Source organism: Glossina fuscipes, unplaced genomic scaffold (assembly GCF_014805625.2).
Source record: "Glossina fuscipes isolate IAEA_lab_2018 unplaced genomic scaffold, Yale_Gfus_2 28, whole genome shotgun sequence".
NCBI classification, from domain to species: Eukaryota; Metazoa; Arthropoda; class Insecta; order Diptera; family Glossinidae; genus Glossina; species Glossina fuscipes.
The window spans coordinates 17,220,339-17,244,566 of NW_023998423.1; the positions used below are offsets into that span (position 1 = coordinate 17,220,339).

Sequence of the window (24,228 nt, forward strand, 5' to 3'; positions counted from 1 at the left end):
AGTTAATGATTGACAAAATATCGTCAAAAAATTCTTCTCATAAATTAATTCAGTTATAAAATAGATAATTAATTATGTTACTGTTTATGTATGCGATTATAAAAAAATCTTATAATACTTTATAATGAAAATTAAAATCTCTTCTAAGATTTATTGAAAACTTATGCATTAATATATGTACGTAGACGTTGAGAGAAATTGAAAGTTATGTTTATATGTATATATGTATATGAATATAAATTTATATATACACACGTCGAAGCAAAAAAAAAAAAAAAACGGTCAAACAAACGGTAATAAATATAAATGAAAAGGTAACGTTAACTAGATATTCAGTCATTTTAAAATATTGTCGCGAACAACACGTTACGTACGTTAAGCGAACACATAACCGATCAGTGAATGTTTTAGGTATTAATAAATATCTCTTAATCAAAAAAAAAATAAATAAATAAAAAATAAATAAATAAATAAATGAATGGAATTTTTATAAGAAAAAAATTATATCGAAACATTTGTTTTCAAAAACTGTGTCATATAATTCGATGTTGTAAACGGAAACAAACCATGTTTTTCGTTTTTATCGCATAAGCGAATAACATAACATTTATAATACGTGGTATACTCTGTGCTACCGGTGTTTTTTGAAAACCGTGCAAAACAGTGGAAATTCATTAAAATTAGTGCAATTGTTGACTCAATTTTGAGAAGACGAACTTGAACAATAAACACATATATACAAATGTAATAAAAAGTGTTTATAATAAAAGGCATATTTCAATTGATTTCGTTAAAATGAAAATTTCAAATATTTTGCATAAAAATGGTTCATTAACATTAAGTACAGCGCAGCATACATCAAAGGATATCTCCAGCTCGGATACAAGTAATAAAACAGGTTTGGAAATACACATAAATAGACGATATTATCTCTTGACAATACGCACACAGTCAAGTTTGCTTAAATTGTTTTTCATTTCAAAAAACTGTTGAAGTCTTAAAATGTCTTTGTTTCTTTTAATTTTTGATTTTTAACGTTTGAAGGGCTTTTTTAAAAGTCAACACAAGCATAAACATGATGAATTTTTTTTGAAAGTTTTAACAGTAAATTCATTAAGAAATTTATTTATTATATTAAATCACGAAAAGAAATTAAAATGAATTAAAAATTATTGTTGAGCGAAGCCAGCCATTAAATATACTTCTGCATCTTCATGTGCCGTCATCATTGAATATTAAAAAAATAGATTTCGTTGCCAAGTGAAGGTTCATTTTCAATGCGCACACTTATACGGGAAAGAGATTACGAAAATTACATTTACATACATATAACATTTTTGTTAAGGAATTTATTATTAATCTTTAATTTTATATCGTTATAAAATATTAAAAATTCCATCTTCCTGCCAAATAAAGATTGATTTTTCTTAACAATTCCCTCAAGAAATGGGGGTTCAAGTAATCGCTCTATGTGGTTAAAACTTAAAGCAATAGATTTACATTTGAAAGGACTATTTCGGACCAATTTTTATAATAATGTACCGAAAATTATAATTTGCTCTCATATAAAGACTTATTTTTTAATGGGAACGTGTACGGGGCAAATTCACAAAAAATAGTTCTATTCGATATATAATTTTCCTCAACCCATGTGATACACCTAAATAATATTATTGAATGATTTGTGTTGAAAAGTAGGATGAAAGAAACATTACTTCACGTGTTCGCCTAAATATGATTCGAACCAAGACATTTTCCCAAGCGCTCATCTACGAATTTTCATCAAAGTGCTTCGTAAAAAGACAACCTGGAGGATATATATACATATATACATAAGTCATATTGAAAATTCTCTGCGGCCTTTTCCGCGGATATGGTTTTGGGCCTGTATATTGGGCAACACTCACCTGATTGTCTCCAGCGGACATGTGCTTAAGAGGTGACATTTCAGCATACATTTTTTGTGAAGATAGTTTTCCAATTCTTTACTCTTGTAAAAAGTTATATTGATTTGAAAATGTGTAAAATATCGTTATGTGATATTTTTTTGCTATAAAAAAAGTTAAAAGGCTGCAAAAAAAAACATTGTGAAGTATACGAAGAGAATGCTGCGAATGAACGAACGATCCAGGAGTGATTTGCTCGATTTTTTTCCGAAAATTTTGATGTCAAAAATGCACCCCGCAGTCACTGAAATAGTCGATGAAATGGAGCAAGACCTGCACTCAAGCTGTCAGGAAATAGCGGAGTCATTAAACATAGGAGTCACTAAATAGTTTGAAATCATTTAAAAAAAGAACAGGTTGTAGATGGAAGTTCGAAACTGTGGAAAAAACCGCGACGTCTTTTCAATATGACTTAATGCATATGTATGTGAGTGACAATGTGTCAAGTCTTCTTGAGGATAGAGTAGAAAAAAATCAATTTAATATATCCGAGTAGATAAGAGTCGCGACTACCAAGTCCGTTTTCACGGCTTCAAATCTTAATATGATTTAAATATGCTTGACTAGTGTGAATATTCTATAGAAAGGGAGACATAGTTTATTGATTGGACGCATACGAACTAAACTGCGGCCATTCCCTTTCGTATTCTCTTTTTCCTAACTTCTTTCGAACCATCATTTTGTTACACGTATATGTACGCGGTATTTCCTGAGTGATTGGTCACTCTGCGTACATAAAGCGCGATTTTGCGATAAAGGGGAATGAGTGAATAGAACGATGCGAAAATTTTTTACTGCGATAAACAATGTATTTCAAAGAGAATAAAAAAATACTCGTTAAGACGCTAGGATGGATAGAGGTAAACGCGGACGAAGGATTAATTAGATGAATTTAGATGAACGCGCTGATGTACTAAAGCCAGGAGATACAAATAACTACGTAATAGACAGATGCTTATACGGATAGAAGAACATTTAGAAAAAAGTAGATATTACATCGAATATGATATGGATATAGGGACAGACGAAGAAACGAACCTTTGTAGGTTTAAACAGATTAAAATTTCAAAGGACAAAGGGAAGTCGAAATGACACGTCTAAGATGCGATATATATGTATAGATTCAAAAACTGTTAATAAAATCACGCTTATTAATGAAATATTTAAGATAAAGTATATGTTGTACATCTCCGCTATACTTTTTATGATCTGTCCATCCATACAATCTTGCTTCTATATCTTCTATAGTCTTCAAGAATAACCGATTGCTTTGAAATTTTGAAGCATTTGCATACGGCCCGGATTTTGCGTAGAGTTGGCGTCAGAATTATGGCACCTCTCTCAGTGTAAGGTTTACAGGCATGTAAGGACACAATGAAACATATAGAAAACATAGTAATAAATTTATTAATTATTATTATTAATTATAATTATTTTAGCGAGATGGAATCGAAGCCGATCTTTCTTATAATGGGATGCTTAGATTTGTTCGATTTTCTTCAACCTCTTCTTGCACTTTTTATAGACAGAGCTAAAGCAACGCATGGTCCGATACAGATTGTTGTACGTAATGTTTCTCAATGCTCTACACCATTTGTGGGGTAGATTAAGTTTGTGCAGATTCATACAGCACACAGAAGGACATAAAGTGTACCCATCTTTTATTATTCAAGTCAATTCTGAATCGTTTTCTAAAACACTTTTTGAATCAATCTAAGCTTATCTATGTATTCGTTCGTCTAATTTCTTTGTGTTAACACAAAAATGAGGGCTATTGGAAATATTTTGGATTGGACCACCTCGTCTACCACTTTCCATTTAAACTTCATTGTTTTGAAGAGATGTTATATGAATAACCGTAGGACGGTGTAGACTATTTGTTAGTGAACCATGGCCCACTATAGCCCATTTTACTTGTTTATTGTAAAAAAAAAAAGAAACATTTTTTATATGTAGAGTTGAACTCGAAATATTTAAAAGATTATTTCTAGTTTGAAAATTCCCTTTTGCGCTTGTTTGCTTATTCGGGTTTTATCATGCGATTTCCTTTTTACTTATTTTTAAAGTTTCAATTCGCTTAAGTTAAATATTTTATCATAAGACATTCCATGCGTCATAAACGCCTGTAAATCAATCAAATTATTTATGAAAGATTACTCTACGATAATGTGCTCCAAAGTCAGCGTGCAATTTCAATTATCATGATAAGCCTAAAATTGATTGTTCTGCAAAAAAGAAAAAAAAAAAAAAAATCGATCTGACATACGTATTTCCTAACTCTCCCGTGCCCATAAGCGATAGCTTAAATTAATCAATTACGCATTTTCGTTAATAATTTTTATGGTAATATATAAGACCTAGACATTTGTAATCAACTAAAGATATCGCAATATGAAAGAGGCGCGAACTTACAAAAAAAAAAAAAAAAAAAAAAATTATGTTATATTTGTTTTTTATAAATTTTCTAAAGAAATTCGAATAATTGTTTATAGTTTCATGTTTCTATGTTTATAAGAAAATAAAGGCTATTATCATATTCATTTCTCCTTATAAAGTATATTTATTTGTCAGTACAAGAAAATAATGAAATTAATATTCTTGTCACACGAGCGTAGAAAAAAAGAGGTGAAGACAGTCAATCATCATCACACAAGCATTGACTTTTCTTTCAAATTTGAAAAGAAAGGCAAGTAAATGCCTTTTTTTACTTTTATAATCAATTCTTCAAAAGAAATTTTTTTTTTGTACAATTTTAAAGCTTTTAAAATATGCCTAAAAGTTTATATTTAATCATAATAAAGAACTGTTTTCTATCAAAAATAAATTTTATGCTTTCTTAAGAAGCTCGTGATAATGACAACTATTAGTTATTATACCCTACACCACTTACGGTACCGGTTTATGTGTATGCATGTAACACTCAAAGGAGCTTAAGGTAATTCTTATTACATCGATCGATTCACAGAATGCCTGTCTGTCCATCGTCTATCCATCGTCCATCTGTCTATCTGTCCGTTGATGTCCGTCCTTGCAATTTTGTGTTCATTCTACAGGCTAAAATTTTCCGATATATTTTGATGAAATATGGTACACAGACATGTCTTCACCGAAGGACGAAAGAGATTGAAAATCGTTTGAATCGGACATCTTTTGCGACCGTTTCCCATATATCGCCTTATTTTGGAAAGTCGTTATATAAAAATATTTTGTTATATTAAGAATTTGGCGACAAAAATTACTAGGTAATGGTGTTTCGGTATTCAAAATTGTTGTAAAAAGGTTGGATCGGATGGTGCAATTTTTCAAACCCATGCCCATAGAAAGAGTATCTTTGTATGGCAAAAGGGACTGATTTGCAATATTTCTTGATGGAAATTACTTCATAATAATAGTTTGACATAAGAATTAACCTTGCGGCAGTTGGACAACCTTAGTCTATTTTTTGGATCCCATTCGAGACAAGAGTTCCAATAAAGTCTTTGTTTAGGTTTTGATTTTTATGATGAAAATTGCTTCGTAAGTGTAATTTGATATAAAGCTTGTATCAAGTTTTGACCAAGTGCATCCATTTTTTTGAGATTGTCGCATACGCGGGGTGTTATTAAACAGTTACAAATAAGTATAATATTAAATTTTAAATCGTCAGAAGGCTCGAATTTATAATATTTCATAATAATAGCGTGTAGGAACGTAGCATACAAATTAGCCGTACCACATAGGCCTATCTTTTTGACCCCTTCATATACGGGTACTCTTGTGAGAAGCAAGCTCTTCTATGGCGACAGTGTAATTTTTACTTTTTTATGACGGAAGCAACTGAAAAATAATAAAATTTTTGACAAGTAAATTAAGATTTCCACCGTAGTTGATATATTGACCATCCGCCGATATGAAAAGTATTTCTTTAGATAAAAATAATACGTACTGCCACGAAGCTGATATTAGGCGAGTAAGATACCTAATAGTCGGCCTTGTCGGACTATAGTGCCGGTACTTGTTTTAACTTCTAATTAAATTGTTTTTAGATAATTAATAAACCAATTAGACAAAAAAAAACAAGTAAAAAAATTAAATTCGTTCGGGACCGAATCTTTTATACCCATCACCGTTTTCCCCAAAAAAATGCAAAAGAAGAAGAAGCGCAACATATCCATGCTCTACAATATGGAATGGACGCAGCTGATTTTTTGTATTTTCAAAATACAAGTTTCTGTCTTATAGGCATGTGGGCGTTGTGGGCGTGTCCTTTGAAAAGTTTAGATCAATTCCAAATTCTCTTGCAAGTTTGTAGGTGAAACCTTCATTTTCACTGATGGGAAAATGGTGACCACAAATAAAGTTGCGGAAACAGACAGACGAACAGACGAATAGGTGGACACGTTTAGGTGAATTCCAAATTTGAATCTGTTCAAGAATTCGTGTAATTTTTAGGTTTTTTGGAGTTCGTTTCTTCGCGGTTTAAAGGTATAGAAAACTAACTACATTTTGATACACTAAATATTGGATAGGCGTGGTCAATTTTTCCAATTTTTGTGCAAGAATGCTACATCATTACCCATAGAGTTTGCGTTGAAATTTTTATTTCCTCTAGTTTGTGAGTAATGAGCAAAGAACCGATTTTTCATTCCGTTTGAACAGCAGAGGTGTCCTCAGTTTACATGATGCTATGACCGCGTCCTTACACCCATTTGACCCATTTTCAATACCAACTTGCGTGCAAGAATTTCCAATATCTTCACCAAATTTGAAGACCGTAGCTTCGTTTTTGCGGCCAGGAGAAAGTTTACAACAGACATTACACAGACGGATACGTGGAAAGCTAGCGGACGGACATGCTTAAATCGATTTAGGATATGATGCTGATCAAGAATATATATACTTTGCGTGGTCTTCTGGGCATTGCTAACGTTTTGACAAAATGAATCTATCTCTCACCCTTCGGTGATATGTATAAAAAATAATTTCATAATAAAGAGGAAATAAATTAAGAAAATTTGTCTTCTCAGTGTGATGTGATTAAAAATGTCAAAGTATTGTTTACACAAAATATTGAATTGGAGCAATTTGCGAAAGTGATGTAAGTCTAAAATTACAGTTGTTTTAACTCGCTGGTTCTTATTACTTAGTAAACACAAAACAATAACGTATTAGTGTAAGCATGTTTGACTTAAGGTGAGTCGTGCACACCCAGCATACGACAAATGAAAGCACATTGTTCGTGTTTTGTTCGGCAAAAAAAAAAAAAAAAACAAACAATTGAGGTAAAAACATATCGATAGAATTCAATTGAAAAACTTTTTACTCTACTTTTAGAACGACACAGTTGCCCAATAAAGTCTACGTACAGTACCGAAAATTGATATTTTTCTTAATAAAAACGGGGTGAAAAATTTGTTGTCTGCATACAGCATCACAGTACTTAGTTGTTGTACCTGTTTTCGTGTTGTACCCGTTTCCTTTATCCTTATTTTTTTTTTGCTTAAAATGTCATAAAATATACAAAAAGGTAAGGAAAACTCTCAAGAAGTTAGACATGTGATTATAAAGTTAGGAAGTGGGGAAAAATGGTACGGAGGAATGGTAAAAACAACTGAAGTTAGTCATGCTACTAATCAAACTGTTATAGAAAATTGCAATCTCACACAAATACCATAGAAAATAAGGACCGAGCAGGCTAATCAAACAATCTTACAGTGCGAAAAATAAGGTATTACCAGAATCGTAACAAATGATCCCAAAAATAGTTGTGGTGATATTACAAAGGAATTCGAAAAATGTAAGCCAATTAGTATTCATCCCAATACGGTTCGTAATGTTTTAAGATATAACGAATTTCATAGCCAAGCATAGACACGCATCGCCAAGCCACCCCCACCATGCTTTTCAGTCAGTAATAAATTTTAGATTGCCATCGCTGTATGAGGTTTCCTCCTTACTTTCTCTTTATCATCATATCCGAATACATCGAATTTGGACTCGCCAACAACAATTACAGTTGTCCAAAAAAATATACGGCCATTTTTGTGGAGTTTTGCAATTCGAGGCATTTCCTAATATTAATTTCGCCTCTAAATGGTTTTTATCTTGGAATACACTTAGTTCTTAAAATATTTTCATCCGTTTCGGAATGAATACTAATTGGTTTTGACAGCTCTCTCTCTCTAGCTCGTTTGCAATACCATTTGTTACAATTCTGGTGATACCTTGTTTTTCGCGCTCTGTAAGATTGTTAGATTAGCCTGGTCGGACCTTATTTTCAGTGGTATTTGTGTGAGATTGTAATTTTCTATATCAGTTTGATTAGTAGCATGACTTATTTCAGTTGTTTTTGCTATTCCTCCGTACAATTTTTCCCCACTTCCTAATTTTTTAATCACATGTGTAACTTCTTGAGAAATTGTCTTGAGTTTTTATATATCTTGTGGCATTTTAAGGAAAAGAAGTAAGGATAAAGGAATTCACTTTAATTGATAAATTATTATTTCGATATACGAAAACAAGTCCGAAAACTAAATACCATTAAATGTAGATATTCTTTTTCGAATCTTCTATTGATGTTGTTTGAAGACTTTCTTTGTGTTTTGTGGGTCAGAAGCATATTTTTCGCCTGTAAGTTTATATTAAGTCGAGAAAAGTCTCGAAGTGTTATTTAACACAAGTTTTTGTTGCTTAAGAAACACATTTTTTGACCCTCACTCCATGGAAGCCGTTTTTATTAAGAGAAACCGTAATTGTCGGTACTGTACGTAGACTTTAGTGGGCTACCGTACCTATTATATTGAAAAAGAAAATATTTTTAAATATTCCATTGCTTTTCTGATTGTTCCCACTTAATTTTTAAAGTAAATACAGGGGAGAGTAAATAAGGATGACGGTGATTGAGCACACGTCGACTAGGATGCAGCTAGTTCCTATTACTTTCTCTATTTCTTTTTCTATTTCTTGAGTGATTGATCGTATTTAAAAGAAAAAAACAATTAAAAACTCCGTTTAATGTTTACGAAACGAGTGAACTATCAAAAAAAGGCAACGCAACCATCCGTCCATCTATCCATACAGCAAAACCGGTTCGCCAACGTACGGCGAGCATTCAACTGAGAAAAGCTAGCCCATACGGCTTACTCATCAAGCTCGAGATCTTCCGATTATGACTTGTTTGCATCGAAGGTACATGCGCTTACAGATCGGCGCTTCACTGGTTACGAAAATGTACGAAAATGAATCGATGATTGATTTTTCTCATAAGAGAAATAGTTTTTTTTTTTTGTGCCATCCACAAATTGTCAAACAGGCAACAAAAATGTACCGGTGGTGATGAGCAGTGTTTCCCATACAAAATACCTCTGTTACGCCTTGCATTTTCTGTACAAAAATTGCTGTTCCGTATCTACTTACTTGGTAGTTGTACAGCTTGCAAAAAAAAAAGGTAGAAGAAGAAATAAAATTGTGAAAGAATAAGGCCTAAGTTCTATGAAGCTCCGAGCAAATTGATGAACAAGTCGATTAATCTTTTGTTCTTGGGTCTTCGGTAACTCTCCCAGACAACAGAGTTTTACCCTTTGACCTACCATGGGCAATAACTAAATTTATAAACCGTTATCCTTTACTAGATAACGCAAAAAATAATAAGTGACAGAGACTGTCTGCACTATAAGTATAGCTGAGTATTTAATTTCCTTTATTTTATTGTTTTTAAATAAAATGATAGTTTTCAATGAAAATTTACTAACTAATTGCTTTAGGTGTATTTGTTGAATTTATACGGAAAAAATAACATAAGAAAATATTTAGCTGTGATCGAAACTTGTCTACGCGTCGCCTTTATATCAAAAGGAGAAAAGAGGGAAAAATTCAATTTTTTATACTCTATGATATTCGGTAGGCAAAGCTTATTATTTTTAGGTTTTTGCCCAAGTACTCTAGGATAACACAAAGGGAGAATTATCTATTGGAAATTACAAGTAATAAGCAAACAACCCTTTGGAAAGGTGTTCACACCTTGTGTTGCACTATGAGCGTATCCTTTGACTTATTTGGCCTATTTTCAATGCCGATATGTGTGCAAAAGCTGCCAGTACTTTTGCCACAATTTGAAATCAATATATTAACCGCGAAAATGTTTACCACATACATGCGCACGGCCGGAGAGACAATCGGTTGACATATATAGAGCGACACAGAATTTGATAATGATCAAGAAAATATCAGCAAACATTTTAGAAAATCTCTATAGGTTCCGTCTAGATATTGCAATTGTTTTGATGAAAAGAATATACTTTCAACTATTTAGTCGACCTGGCTATACAAATATAGCTTATCATAATTTCGGGTAGCGGGCATAGAGAGAGAGAGAGTAGGTAACGAGTTCTCTAACCAGTTTTAGTTAAGTTGTTAAACAGAATTAACAAGTGGCGCCTAAATAGTTGCTTTATCTTACAAACGCGTACATATCTAATTCGAGTATAATTAACTCAATAATTTATGTTAAAATATTTTCCAAATTGAACCATATTTGAACATAAATACTGGTATGTCATTACTGTAACTTCCTTAAAGAAAGTTGTATATATCGGAAAATAACTACACTACAAATGCCTTTCGAAATCCAGATCATAATATAACAGAATTAAAGGCGTAATGCACTTAATTATCTGTAATTAGTTAATTAGATAAAGTGGAATAGAAATCGATACTTCATTCATCCATTCTTGTGCAAGGCCTAAATAGTAAGTGTGACCGATAAGTGTTAGATAACGTAAGGTAAGAAACTCCACAAAACTAAATACAATGCATTATAAAATGATTGACAAGTCTTCCTATTATTGTCATATAAATATTTTTTATATATTTATTTAGCTACGCACCATATATGGTATAAAAGAACGTGTGACAAGTGTTTACACTTGTAAGTAATAATTGATTTAACAGTAATTTCATTTTTTATATGTACTCAGTAACTATAAAACAAGGTTTAGTTATCTAAAATTGTTGACCTTACGTTCCGCTTATAATCTATGCTAATACACTTAAGATATTGTTGAGTAAGAAATTATAGCTAAACAATTAGAAATTAAATGAGGTCTTGATCGATTGTTGTACTTGTTCCTGACTTGTATTGCAAAGAAAAAGTACTTAAAAAACTATCTTTATTATATCCTACACTGCTTGTGGCACAGGGTATATTGTAGGGTATATGCAGATGTGTGTGACACGCAGAACGGCTTAAGATTGACATAACATTTGTTATACCAGTCGATTCAAATTCATTTTCTGAATCGATATAAGTCTGTCCGTCCGTCCGTCTGACATCTGTCCTTGCAAATTTTGTGTTCAACCCATAGATTGCAATTTTTGAGATAAAATTTTAATAAAATTTGCTATACTAACATGTTTTGGCTTAAGATGGAACGCTATTGAATGCTTTAAATCGATCCACTTTTTCGATCACTCCCCATATAGTGTGCTATTTTGAAAAGTCATTATATGGAAAAAATTTGCAACTTTCCAAATTTCTCGATAAAATTGGCCAAGTAGTAATATTTCAGCATTCCAAATTGGTGTGATAACCTTGGACTGGCTAGGTCAATCTTCTGAACCCCTTCTCATTAATCGTTCCTACGAAAATGGAACCTTTGCATGGTAAAAAAGTCTAATTTTGAATACTTCATAGTTCATAATATGAAATTACCAAAACCATCAATCTTAACGAATTGGGAATTTGTGGCACATAGATCTATATTTTAGATGTCACCGCATATAAGGAAATGTAAATCTTTAAGCGACAAACAAGGCTGCTTGTAAATGTTTTATGAGAAAATGTTGCTCACTAAAGTAATTTGACGTAAAAATTAAGTGGACCAAACTTGAAACACATGGGCCTATTTCTTAGACCCTACTCCGTATAGTATTTCTCATAAATAATAAGCCCTTCAGGAAACGGTTTAATTTTTAGTATTTTATAATTAAAATTGGTAAGTAATAGCAATTTAGCAAAAGAATTAATAATATGGAATTGCGATCACATAGGTCTATTTTTATATATATACAGCATATATTACAAAAGTTATCATGAAAAGCAAGCTTTTGAGAGAAACTCTAATTTTTAATTTTCTATAATGGAACCTAAGAAATGGTAAAATTTTTGAAAGGTAAATTAAATTTTTTAATTCCGGATCACGTCACGTGATGCTTTGGGAATTATCCAATATGCGGGTGTTCATGAAATATAAGTCTTTGCATGAAAATAATGCGTAATTTGTGGCGTCTTAAGCAAATCAAATAACTTGGTGATTGGTAGCGGTTGGGTCAATGATAAATAATTTCAAATGATGAAGAGATTTTATTTTAAAAAAACCTTTACGTCCCTTCATCGATTTACATCAAGATAATTTTTTCTTTACAAAAAATTCGTTTTTAATCGGATATGTATATATATAAATATATGTATTATACGTATTAATCATAATAAAAAAAACAAAAATTGTTAAGTTAACCTAAGGACAGTGGGAAAGAGAATTTTCAAATGCATTTAGCTTTTTTTTCCAGAACTTTAGTCCAAACAAGGGAGATCAATAAACATATGGACAGAGATTTGCTTTGGTCATGCTTAAGCGCGACTCCTTGACTAAGCTCAACGTCCATATTTTTGAGGACAATTAGTTGAAAAATCTGACAATAACAACAGTGTCACAGTAAACAGTAATACTTCTTAAAATCTATGCTGCTAAATATACTCAACGATGCTTGGTATTAACAGTAAGTTAATGAAGACGATTTACACTGTACACCACTGATGATATGAGAGCATATTAAAATTGTGTGGATGTAAGTCGCAGCCAAAAGGACATAAGATAGGTCCATCTTTTATTATCAATAAGATTTTGATTCGATTTAATTTTGTTGGTCCGTCTGTCCTCGTTGTTTACTTGCATTCACTTTTTAGGCCGAGATATGAATTATAATGAAAATGACATTTATTGCACGGACATGTTTTGGCGCAAGCATGACCGCTATTGAAAATGGTTCGAATTGGACCACTTTTCCGACTACTTCCCAAATAACTAAGGCGTTAGTTTGAAAAGTCGTTATACGAATAATTGTAGGGTCGTGAGAGAAGATAAAGCACATGTGCTAATAATTTCCTGAACTAACGCGTAGATGGCATTTCTTACAAAAAATCTTTATTATTTTCAGAAAGTGTCAGCCCCCAAAACATTTTTCCCGAAATGTCATCTCATTTCGGTAATTTGTGTAAGAGTTATGTCAGTTTTAGGGATGTTATATTTTTCGTTTTTAGAGGGAAGGAAAAATCCACATATCGTGCATTGATTAAATATGGGAAGAGAACACTGTTCAAGCTCGACAATAACTTGCGGAGAATGTTTCGGCACTTCTCTGCCATTGATGTTGTCGGTAGTTTTCTGATTGTAAATGAAGATCTGCAGACATCGATAAAGCTGAATGTATGACACGCTCGATGTAAAGCCCAATAATAAAAAAGTGAGCTTGCAAAAGATAGCTAATATTCTAAAGATATTTGATGCCAGCGTAATCTCAATTTCGCATAAAGATTTTTTCATGAGAATGTTGTTCTCCAAACAGCTATGGCTCCGTAGCAAGCAAATCTAATTCCCAGCGACTATCGCTTGTTTCCAAATCTTAATAGCATCATCTAGGGAAAAAGATTTGCATGAAATATTAAGGAGGCATATACCTCGATAGTCTTCTATCAGAAGGGAATGGGAAGCATTGTGCTGACTGTATCACTCGTAACGGAAAGGACTGTAATGAATGGAGCAGAGTTTCGCAAAAGCAAAAAGATCAAAATAATTGTTGTCTTCGGCCCGATATGTGTGAAGCTAACCTATTGTTATTAATTAAAAAAACAAATTTGTTCTTCTAATATTTCTCAAGTGGAATCTTAATTGAAACTTTTATTGACTGATAAATGCATATTTTTCAGTAGAGTAGTACACTTTTTTAAATTATCACATTTGACTTCATTTGATTTCTGTTATTATTATAAAGCCTTATTACGGAAGCTTATGCCTTTAAATATAATTCATCACATTTTGTAAAATTTTCTCTTTAATTAATTTTAAGAAACGTAAGTAAATAATGAATATAATAAAATTTGAGTAAATTATATGTTAATCGATATACGAATTAGTTATGCACGCTTAGGAATGTGCCCTAAAACTTAGATATAAAATCCAAGTAAATATGTTAGGCTGGTTCAAGAGTTACATGAGAGAGAAAAATCGAATGAAAATTAAAAAAAAATTTTTTTTATCTTTCCGTACTATTATATTTTTTATATCCACTATCGAAGGATGCATATGCTTCACTTTGTCATAACGTTTGCAACAACCGAAGGTAGACCCTTGACATTCTTGATCAGCATGAAATTTTGTCCGTGTATCCGTCTAGGTGTTACCTTTTCTGTGACCCCTAAGTAAAAGCATGGGGCTTTAAAGATTTTAATGGTTGCCGATACAAGAGATTTGGACCCAGCCGAATATAATACTCTTACTTGCTGAAAATTGGACCTTGGATTTTTTAAGCTTCTGCTTTAACATCGTAACAATCAAACCCGTTCAACTAATACTTTTGAATTTGCTGAACTTTCGATTATGCATTCAATTTCGTTTCTCTAGTATCTGCTCAAGGATTCGAGATAACTGCGATCTATGTACATTTTCTCTATAGGGACTTGAATGTTATGTTTATGAAAAATCGGTATTACATGCTTCGAATTTATTGTATATTGAGTTTTGTACGTTAAATAAAGTTCTATTGGCAAACAAGGCCAAGGTGCAAGAAAACTCAAAACCTTCAGACTAAAAGATTCTCTCAGCTCACCAAACATATTTAAAAATTAATTTTTGTTAAGGAAAAAAAGCGTTTATTATTCAACGGCCATAAAAATTGCCTTTGCTTGCAAAGGGCTTCTATTCTACATGTCACACTCAAGAAGTTTGTAGACTAAATAAAGTGAATGTTTGTATACGCAAAGCAACTGAAACTCTAAAATGCTTTTGCAAAAAAGAGACTAACTCTACTTCTTATAGTGAAAGTCTACAGAAACTTGCAACGAGGCGAGAGAGCCTGCTTGGGAAAATCATAATGGAAGACGCTAAAATTATATTTCCATTGAAACATCTGAATGGGTAAACCACCCGGTGATCTTGGCTTTCTTTTTATCCATACCTAAGCTAACCACCGACAAGTAATATAGTTTTCTAAAATAGCGTTACTGGCATCTATTCAAAATGAAAAACGTAATTGCTTACGTAGAGCTGAGTTGCAAAGTTTTCGAAAGGGATTTAAAATCGATCGCATATTCTTATAAAATATATATATTACTCTTCGGTTAGTTAATTTGAACATGTTAACTAAATGGATAATAAGTGCGTGAACACAAATTTGAATTATACCCCTGTGTTATATTCGGCGGAGCAATGTCGCATGCCCACCCCTATGCTTTTCGCGTTCTGCTCTCCACGTTCTTTTATTCGATACCCATATCGCTGGTAATATTAAGAAAGAATCAATCCATTTGGACGCAGTGTCTACCATATTCATTCTAGAATTAATCCATTTTTAGGGAGAGAATGCACATGTTCTTTTAAGGAATCTACAAAACAATTTTAAACATTTTGTCTTGTTTGCCTTATAGAAAAATAAGCATAAAACCTTAAAATGGTAAAAAAAAACAAAAAAAATTAATCACTTGTAGGTTTATGTGGGCATGACCGAATTTTTCCATGTTTATACGTAAAGGGTAGAGTGCTTCGTAAAATAAATTTAAAAAATTTCTGACTTCTAACTTTAACAATCTCCGAGTAACGAGCAGAAACCCAGAAATGTTTGTTGTGCGTTCAATTTATGCTCCACTGTGGGTTTCTGCTCTGTTCGACAATTTTCAATACCAACCTGCATGCAAAAGCTGCTAATGTTTCTAGTAAATTTTAGGTCGTTATCTTCATTTTTGCGACCAGAAGAGTGCCAACAACAACAAACACCACACAAACGAACAGACATGGCTCATCATCAATTCAGAATTTCACGCTGATCAAGAATATACCTTATACGGTCTCTGAAACTTTTGGGCGTTACATACATTATGAAAAGAAAAAATGAGTATTCTCCCATCCTACAGTGGTGGGTATAAAAAATGAAAGACTAACATCCTGTTGTTTATAGTATTAAGTGATCGTGCCTGCTTGTTTCGCTTTTAGTAAAATATATATAGAAATTTTTATTATGTCTTCGCTGTAGTTTATATGTAACGAGCTAGAAACCCAGCGAGCAAAGATGTTCGTCCTTTTATTATGCACTGCAGACTTGACCTTTGAGTCTTTTAATCGACTTGGCTCATCTTTAATATCAATCAGCGTACAGGAAATTAGCCTTTTTTTCGCTTAAATTGAAGACGATATCTTCGTTTATTGGTCCCAAAAGGACAGACGGACATGTTTATATCGATTGAGAATTTGATTCTGATCAAGAAATAAGAAACCAAGTTTCCTTCTGATTGTTGCAAATAATTGGGCAAAACGTAGGTAGCTTTGTTTTTTTATTACGGGCATAAAGAAAAACATAACTGCTGCAATTCCTAAGAATTTGAACGGACTTCCCAGCTGGATCTGCCAATATATAACTATTACATTTAGGAAAAATTAATTAAAAAACAAACAAAAACTGAATAATTCTTAATTATGGTAATTTTTACGAATTTACTGTTCGTTACGATCAGTAATAAAATCAAATACAATCGTAATGAGTTCTCTCGAACCAGTCTAATGCACTTGCATACGCGGATGTATTGATAATCATACACCTACTTATTATATTTTGTTATATCAATGCACTTATTGATCGTCTACGTTTCATCAATTTTAAGCAACGCTTGTTACGGCGATGCTTATATAATTCATTAATTATAATATTAATTGTGCAGAAATATATATGAAAAATATATGAAAATTTTATATGTATTATATTATCAATGTATAAACGTACATGTACATGTGCAAATGTGTAAGCATGTGCAAAAATATATTTATCTACATATACATATATAAACATTTTAAGGAAGCATTTATAATATGTATGTGTACGTCTTGAGATATATTTTTAGATCTGCTCATATATTTATTCTTGTGTTTACTTATATACATTTAACAAATAAGTTTATCAATATATAAAGCTTTTAAAATCAGTTTAGAAATTTGCAAAATTGTGCTCACAGCCACAGGTTCAATTAGAATTGTTGAACATATTCGCCAGTAAGCCGTTGGGGCAGTTTCTTAAAACTTGCAGGCAATAAACATAATTAACTCACTGAATCCACGTTTCTATATAAAAGATGTACCCATCGGAAGGGCGTATTATTTTGTTTTTCTCTTTACAAAGCCTAATTTTGATTGCACCCTTCAGATGATAATAAAGCCCAGCAGCGATTGTACCAAAAGAAGAAGAAGACTTTCTAAGGTCATGCTAGGTCGAAAAGCTTCAATTTTTGGAATAACAAGGTGTTTTTTACTAAGCACTTATGCTCTAGATCGCACTCTACTTAAAAAAGCACTCAGTTCGACATGTGTGCTTCTAAAAATCATTGTTTCGAAGAAATTTCACGAGGTTAACTAAATTTTAAGGGATATTTTTAGAAAATGTTTTTTTTTTTTTGTTGTTGTTCACAAGCGGCAGCGGGGCTCAAAGAAAAAAAACTGAAACAAATCTTTTGTTTATTTATAGAATTTTTAGTTTCAGTTGTAGGAAGAGAAATATTAAAACATCTTTTTATTCTTTATATCGTAGACAAATAGCTGTGTATATTAAGTTTAGGCATATGCGTGCAACATCCAGAGGAACTTGGGATAGATCCACCTTTATTTAGAATCACTTTTTGAATCAATCTAAGCTTGTTTGTCCGTCTGTTCGCCTTGTTTATTTGCTTGCGCTCTACAGGCAACAATTTTAAGGGACCTTTTTTGGCCCCAGCACGACTAGTATTGAAAACCTTTCAGATTGGACCACTTTTTCGACCACTTCTCATCTAAAAGCCTAACTTTGGAAGGTTCTTTTCTCTATAACTATAGATTATTTAATGGAGGCCTTTGGCTTATTTTTTAAAATGAGTGAAAAGGCGACAGCGTAACATTACTCATTACAGCAACAACTTTATGGAAAAGTAATCAACAAGGTTTTCCATGTGTTTCACATTTCAAGTTCAGCCGACCATGACACTCTTTTGAAAGAGAGCCCATTATGGATATCTTTTGTTTATCTAAGACCTTAGATGATTACAATTATTTTCTTATTATCAGCTTATGATATATTTGTATTTATTATTTATTTAATATAAATGTTTGCTTCACTTAAGCATCGCTCTTATGATAATATTATTTAAAGCCTGTAATAATTATTATGTATTGGAATATATTCACATTACAAGTACATGTTTAATTACATGAACACTTGTGTGTACACAATAATGCGAACAGTGTATTGATTGTTTTTTTACCACTTGAGCTTCTCCTTTTTTTTTTGCGTTTCTTTTTGTTTTTACGGTAAGCATACGAAATTTTTGTATTATCACAAAAATTTAGTGAAAAATCAAGGAAATGATGATCAGTTGTTATTAAACCTTCCTTACAACGATTCGCGTAAATTGACAGAGTCTTCACTTCATTTCTAAATTATTTAATATTAATTAATTAAATTAATTTAAAAAAAATAAATAAAAAAAAAAAATGGTAAAAAATCGCCGCTTGGAATCTGAAGGTGAGAGTCAGCCAAGAGAGAGAAAACCATCCTAAAGAAAAACTAAAAGACGTACGCAACGTACGCATGTGCCGTGAAAGGAATTATTAAGAGAGTGACTTACGATATCCAAATCTTTACCACGATTTGATTTATCTTCTCTTAAATGTTTATATATTTTTATTTTCAAACTTTCTAATACTTTTTCTAAGCAATAATATAATATTTCATAATTTCTTCGCAGTTGCTTTCGTTTTTATTGATATTGATGATAAGTGTATTTGTGATCTTTATTTGTTTCTTTGCTTTTCTTTTCTTCAATTAATTTCAATTAGTTTCTAAAATAAATTTCAATTTTTGCTCTAAGAGACTTCCACAATATAGGCGAACGTAAAGAAAAGTAAGCAAGCTCGTAATTTCTTTTCTTTTCTTTTTTTTATTTTTTTTTTAAGTCCAATCAATTGATTTGAAAGGCACGTGTGGTGTTTTGTTTTCACTATTTTTAAATGAACCATAGATGATGTTAAAGTTGCGAGTCATTCGACATGCAAGGATTGTAGACATGAATCTTGATTTGATTTTTTCCTTTTTCCGGTTGAGAAAAAAGCAACGATTCGTGTAATGATTGATCAGTAAAATGAAAGAGAACTAACTCATCACAAAACTTGAAATAGAGCGAATGAAAGAATCGGAACGATTTTCTAACAAAAAAAAAAAAAAAAAAAAAAAAAAAAACGAATAAAACCTAAAACTGCGTCCTGTGACTTCGGAAACCATCATTGTTCTTTAATAATTTGATGCAGCGCATCGAACACACGAAAGAAATTATAATTTGTGTAAAAAGTGCGAGGATTTGAAAAGCAAAGACAAACAATCAACATTACATTCTATCAAAAAACTACAGAGATTTATTAAAAAGTAGAATAAAATAAAACTATTAAATATGCTACAGTGGGCCAAAATGATTATTAAGTAACCTAAAACACCCTACTTATTTATTCATATAACGACCATTCAAAATAAGGCCTGATATGAAAAGTGATTGAAGACGTAGTCCAATACGAACCATTTTCAATAGCGCTTGTCTTTGGCCCGGAAAGCGGGCGTCAGTGCACCAAACTTCATCAAAGTATCCCAAAAATTATGACTCACAGGTTCAACGCAAGAAAACAAGATGAACAAGCTTCAAGAAAAGCAGACAGTAAAAGGTGCCTGTATCTCAAGTTCTTCTGGGTCTTACATACACCCCTAGAAACGTAATATAACCTTGTACGAAAAGAAGATATGAAAACTGGAAACATTTTCGCAATCAAAAATTGTTCCTGTAGAATTCGAGCTGTAAAGTCGATGTTTCGCAAAGCTCTCTGGAAACTAGTTTACCGCTGTAAAATTTTAAAATCTTATTAACTTTAGCAATATTAATATGTAAATAGTCAACTACATCATTGAACTGACAACTCCCGATACTTTCTTGACAGGATATATGTGTACATTTTTGATAAAATTTTTGATTTTGCCTGAGATTGTGAGTAGATTTAACTGCATCTCGCCCTTCGTTTTCTTTGTAAGTAATATAAGTGAATTTTTGACAAAAAATTAGTTAATAATACCAGATTCCTGATATGGTTTTATGTGGATTTCTACCTTGAAGGCCTAACCCCACAGCACCCGACGGCACACAAGTTATCTCGACAACGGATAGCCCATTAAAGAGTGTCTTACTCCTGAGATACCGAATTAAAGAAGAGCCACTTTCTCGCTTATTGTTACGCGCCGAGCTCTACCTCTACTCCTCGGGGGTAACCACAGCCACCACGATTCTCCCCGATAGGCCGTAAACAACAGTTGGGTAGTGCATCTTCGTGCCAGCGGCAATCCTACGTTTGGTCAACCTAAACCCCATGGACATCCATTAGCTTCATGTCTCATCGTTTGTTAAAGAACTTACGCCACGCTATACAGCTTTAGCCATAAAAACCAACAACCAACGTTAGGTTTTCGATAGGTATCTCTTAGTTCCGCTCCCCAACCTAATGGTAACAATTAATTCAGTCTGCTATGGGTTTTTCTTTTGCCTACAAACAGGAGGTTAATTACGTAACTGAAAGTTACTTTTCGTTTTTATATTCAATCGTTTTTGCCAAACATCTGAATACAACACCGAATGTTAAATTTTTCATACCTAATTACCTCGCGTTTTTCCAAAAGCAAATGCTTCAAAATTTTTATCATTTCATCAATATAAATTTATGTAGTTAGTGAAATTACAAATGCACTTATTATATATTATGAAAGTGTTGTAGGTCCACTTTCTGCAAAGACATAATATTTATATATGTTATCAGTCAAATTTCTTTAAGTTAATACTTAAACGAATACCAATTTAATTATTTAAAATAATATAAAATGAGTGTCTTACATATAACACAGTTACATATAACACACATATAACTCAAAAGATGAGAAACGGGCGCAGGATAATTATTCACGAATCCATATGATTTTTAGACAGGTTGGTAAAATCTTCAACCGAACGTCATGAAGCTTAGCGACGTTTCCTTTGGAAGCATGAAAGTGATATGGATCCGTTACCTGTGACGATATGTCATCCTACGAACTTATTGAGTGATGTTTGATCAATACTTTTCAAACCGTTCAAACGCGTACTTCTAAATATCTCCATATAATATAATATAGACTTACACCACTTTCAAAGAAAATGATTCATATATTTTCACCTATGTCCAGACCGCTCACTGATTATTTGATGGGAAAATTTCCCTATTTAAACGCCTGGCATTTGCTGAAGATTCCAATCTGCTCAAATTGCACTTGGACGTAAATTTATTCTATATCTTTTTGCACCGGGAAAGCCTTGAAAATTGAATCATCTTAATAAGGGGACTAAATATAAAGATTTCTTATCCGTATCCATAATCCGAAATGACAAAAAAGAAACAAAAATTTCTTTGCCCCCCTGTAATAAATCTGATCTATTTGCAGGTCCGATTTTTGGTGTACGACATTTGCAATGCCTTTTGGTATTTTGTGGGCTTTCAGTGGCCTACGCGCTGCGGGTGAACCTTTCTGTGGCTATTGTGGCCATGACTGATCGAAATGATTCAAATCCCAACTTCGATGTAAGTATTCTTTCGATAATTTCTTTCATTGTATTATTTATGTATCCTCTTTCTTTTCAGGAATACAAATGGACTGAGAAAACGAAATCTTTGGTATTAAGCAGTTTTTTTTGGGGTTATGTTGTTACCCAAGTTCCTGCCGGTTCCTTGGCCCACAAATTTGGTGGTAAAATTATGCTATTGCTAGGCATAGGAGTGTGTTCCGTGTTAACGATATTAACGCCAATTTGTGCTAAATTGGGCGACTGGAAGCTGGTATGTGGCTTACGAGTGATACAGGGCTTGAGTCAAGGATTTTTATTTCCTTCGACTCATACCATACTATCGAAATGGGCTCCGGTGGAGGAAAGAGGTACATTAGGTACTTACAGCTATTCGGGCGCTCAATTCGGTACCGTAGTTATGCTGGCCACAAGTGGCGTGGTAGCCTCATCGTCTATGGGTTGGCCAGGTATATTTTACATATCCGGTGGCGTAGGCATGGTATGGACATTCGCTTGGTTTGCATGGGGAGCTAGTTCACCGGCTGAATATAAAAGAATCTCCCCAGAAGAAAAGAAACTTATAGAAACCTCATTGGGCTTCGCGAGCAAACCTGAAGAGAACACTACACCGATGAAAACTCCTTGGTGCAGAATTTTAACATCAGTACCTTTCTTAGTGTTAACTTTGGTTCATTGCACTCACAATTGGGGCTTTTGGACTCTATTAACAGAGATTCCAACGTATATGAAAAACATCTTGGGCATGGATATCAAAAGTAATGCTTTGTTATCAGCTTTGCCTTATACGGCCATGTTTCTGATGTGCTTCGTCTTCTCCACTCTTCAATCGACCCTTAGCCGACATCAATGCATACCATTATCAGTGAGTCGTAAACTCTTTAACTCAATCGGTCATTGGATACCTATGATAACATTAATTGCTTTGGGTTACGTGGGAGCTGATCGAATAAATTTGGCGATAGTCTTATTAACCATTACGGTCGGCATAAATGCGTCCACTTATCTTGGTTTTCAAGTGAATCATATTGATTTGTCACCAAATTTCGCTGGCGTTCTAATGGGCATAACAAATTGTGCGGCGAATATCATGAGTATTATTGCTCCTTTAATTGTAGGATTCATTGTAACCGATGAGGTAAGTAAAAGATTTTTTTAAACAAAAACAAAAACAAAAAAAACAAAAATTAATTTTATTTCAAATTATTTTTTACATTTTTCAGAAAAATTCTGCACAATGGCGTTTCATTTTTTTTATTGCTGCCGGTTTTTATTTCATTGGAAATTTATTGTTTGTGGTATTTGGTAAGACAACAGTACAATCTTGGAATGATATGGAAAGTACACGTGTCGCGAAGGGGCGTGATGGTAACTGTGCAGAGTCACAGCATTAAAAGTTCGAAATAGTTTAACTTATGAATATTTCCTAGTCATGTAAAGCCATAACACTGTTGACACCGAATCAGTTACATTATCATTGTTTAATTGCCTAAGTTTATGTGTATATGTAATTTTTATAGATTTCTTTTCGAAGCCAATTAGCTGTTATTTATATACGTAACTTTGAATTAATTATAAGTTCTATTATATATATATATAATAAATGTACAAAAACGAAACCAAAAGTACAATCGAATCGATTGACGACTGATTAAAAGAAATATGCGATGCTGCTGCGGTATAACAAAGTGCATTGAATGCAAATGATACGCTTATCAATTATTTTTAGCATATTATCATACAATTAGCTGAGCTAAAATATTCATTCTCTGTGGACTGTCATCGTCATCTGATATATTGAGAAAAATATTTCGATTTCTTCCCTTAAGATCTAATGTAATGAAGTTTCGCAGAAAAAAGCAAAAAAAAAGTAAAAAACAGACAAACTGTTCTACAGTTTGTAATAGTACTACCGCAGCAGTTCATTGTGTTGGCACTAAAAACTGTCCCTTATCTCTCAGCTCTCAGCTTATGTTACTTCTCCAAACACTAGTTGAATAACAAAATCAAGGTTAAGCGATGCGTTGTTCCTTTCACTTTTAGATTGGGGTTTTTTCCTGCAGGGTTACTTTTTTCCCATCATCTAGTTAAACAAATTAAGCAAAACATAGAGTAACTGAGTGGCAAAAATATGGTTGTAGATAAAATGATTTCCTATCTCACGTTAATGAAAAATATGCCTGAACAATAAAATTATTTTCATCTTAGGTCGGATGCGGCCGCTATACAAATTTATTTTCTAATCAATTAATGCAGAAATCGAAGCAATTTTGTTGTAAATATTTGTAGCAAATTCGTTATAAACGTTTCCCTTGGCCCGTAGGTACTTTATAGTTTTATTCACAAGTCTTTCTTTTGTTCCCTTCACGTTCT

General features: G+C 32.7%; 1 protein-coding gene across 3 annotated transcripts; it reads left to right on the plus strand.

Moving 5' to 3' along the window:
- Window positions 1-468: 468 nt before the first annotated feature.
- LOC119636580 (putative inorganic phosphate cotransporter) lies at window positions 469-23,929 on the plus strand. Of its 3 annotated transcripts, none has more exons than XM_038032018.1 (4): window positions 469-886; window positions 21,717-21,853; window positions 21,914-22,993; window positions 23,079-23,929. In XM_038032018.1, the coding sequence occupies exons 1-4, from the start codon at window positions 796-798 to the stop codon at window positions 23,247-23,249; spliced, it is 1,479 nt and encodes a 492-aa protein (XP_037887946.1). In that variant the 5' UTR covers window positions 469-795; the 3' UTR covers window positions 23,250-23,929. The 3 variants fall into 3 exon arrangements, with proteins under 3 accessions (XP_037887946.1, XP_037887945.1, XP_037887947.1); XM_038032017.1 differs by having other exon boundaries at window positions 469-898; window positions 23,079-23,928; XM_038032019.1 differs by lacking the exon at window positions 469-886 and adding an exon at window positions 18,568-18,734 and having other exon boundaries at window positions 23,079-23,916.
- Window positions 23,930-24,228: the final 299 nt, after the last annotated feature.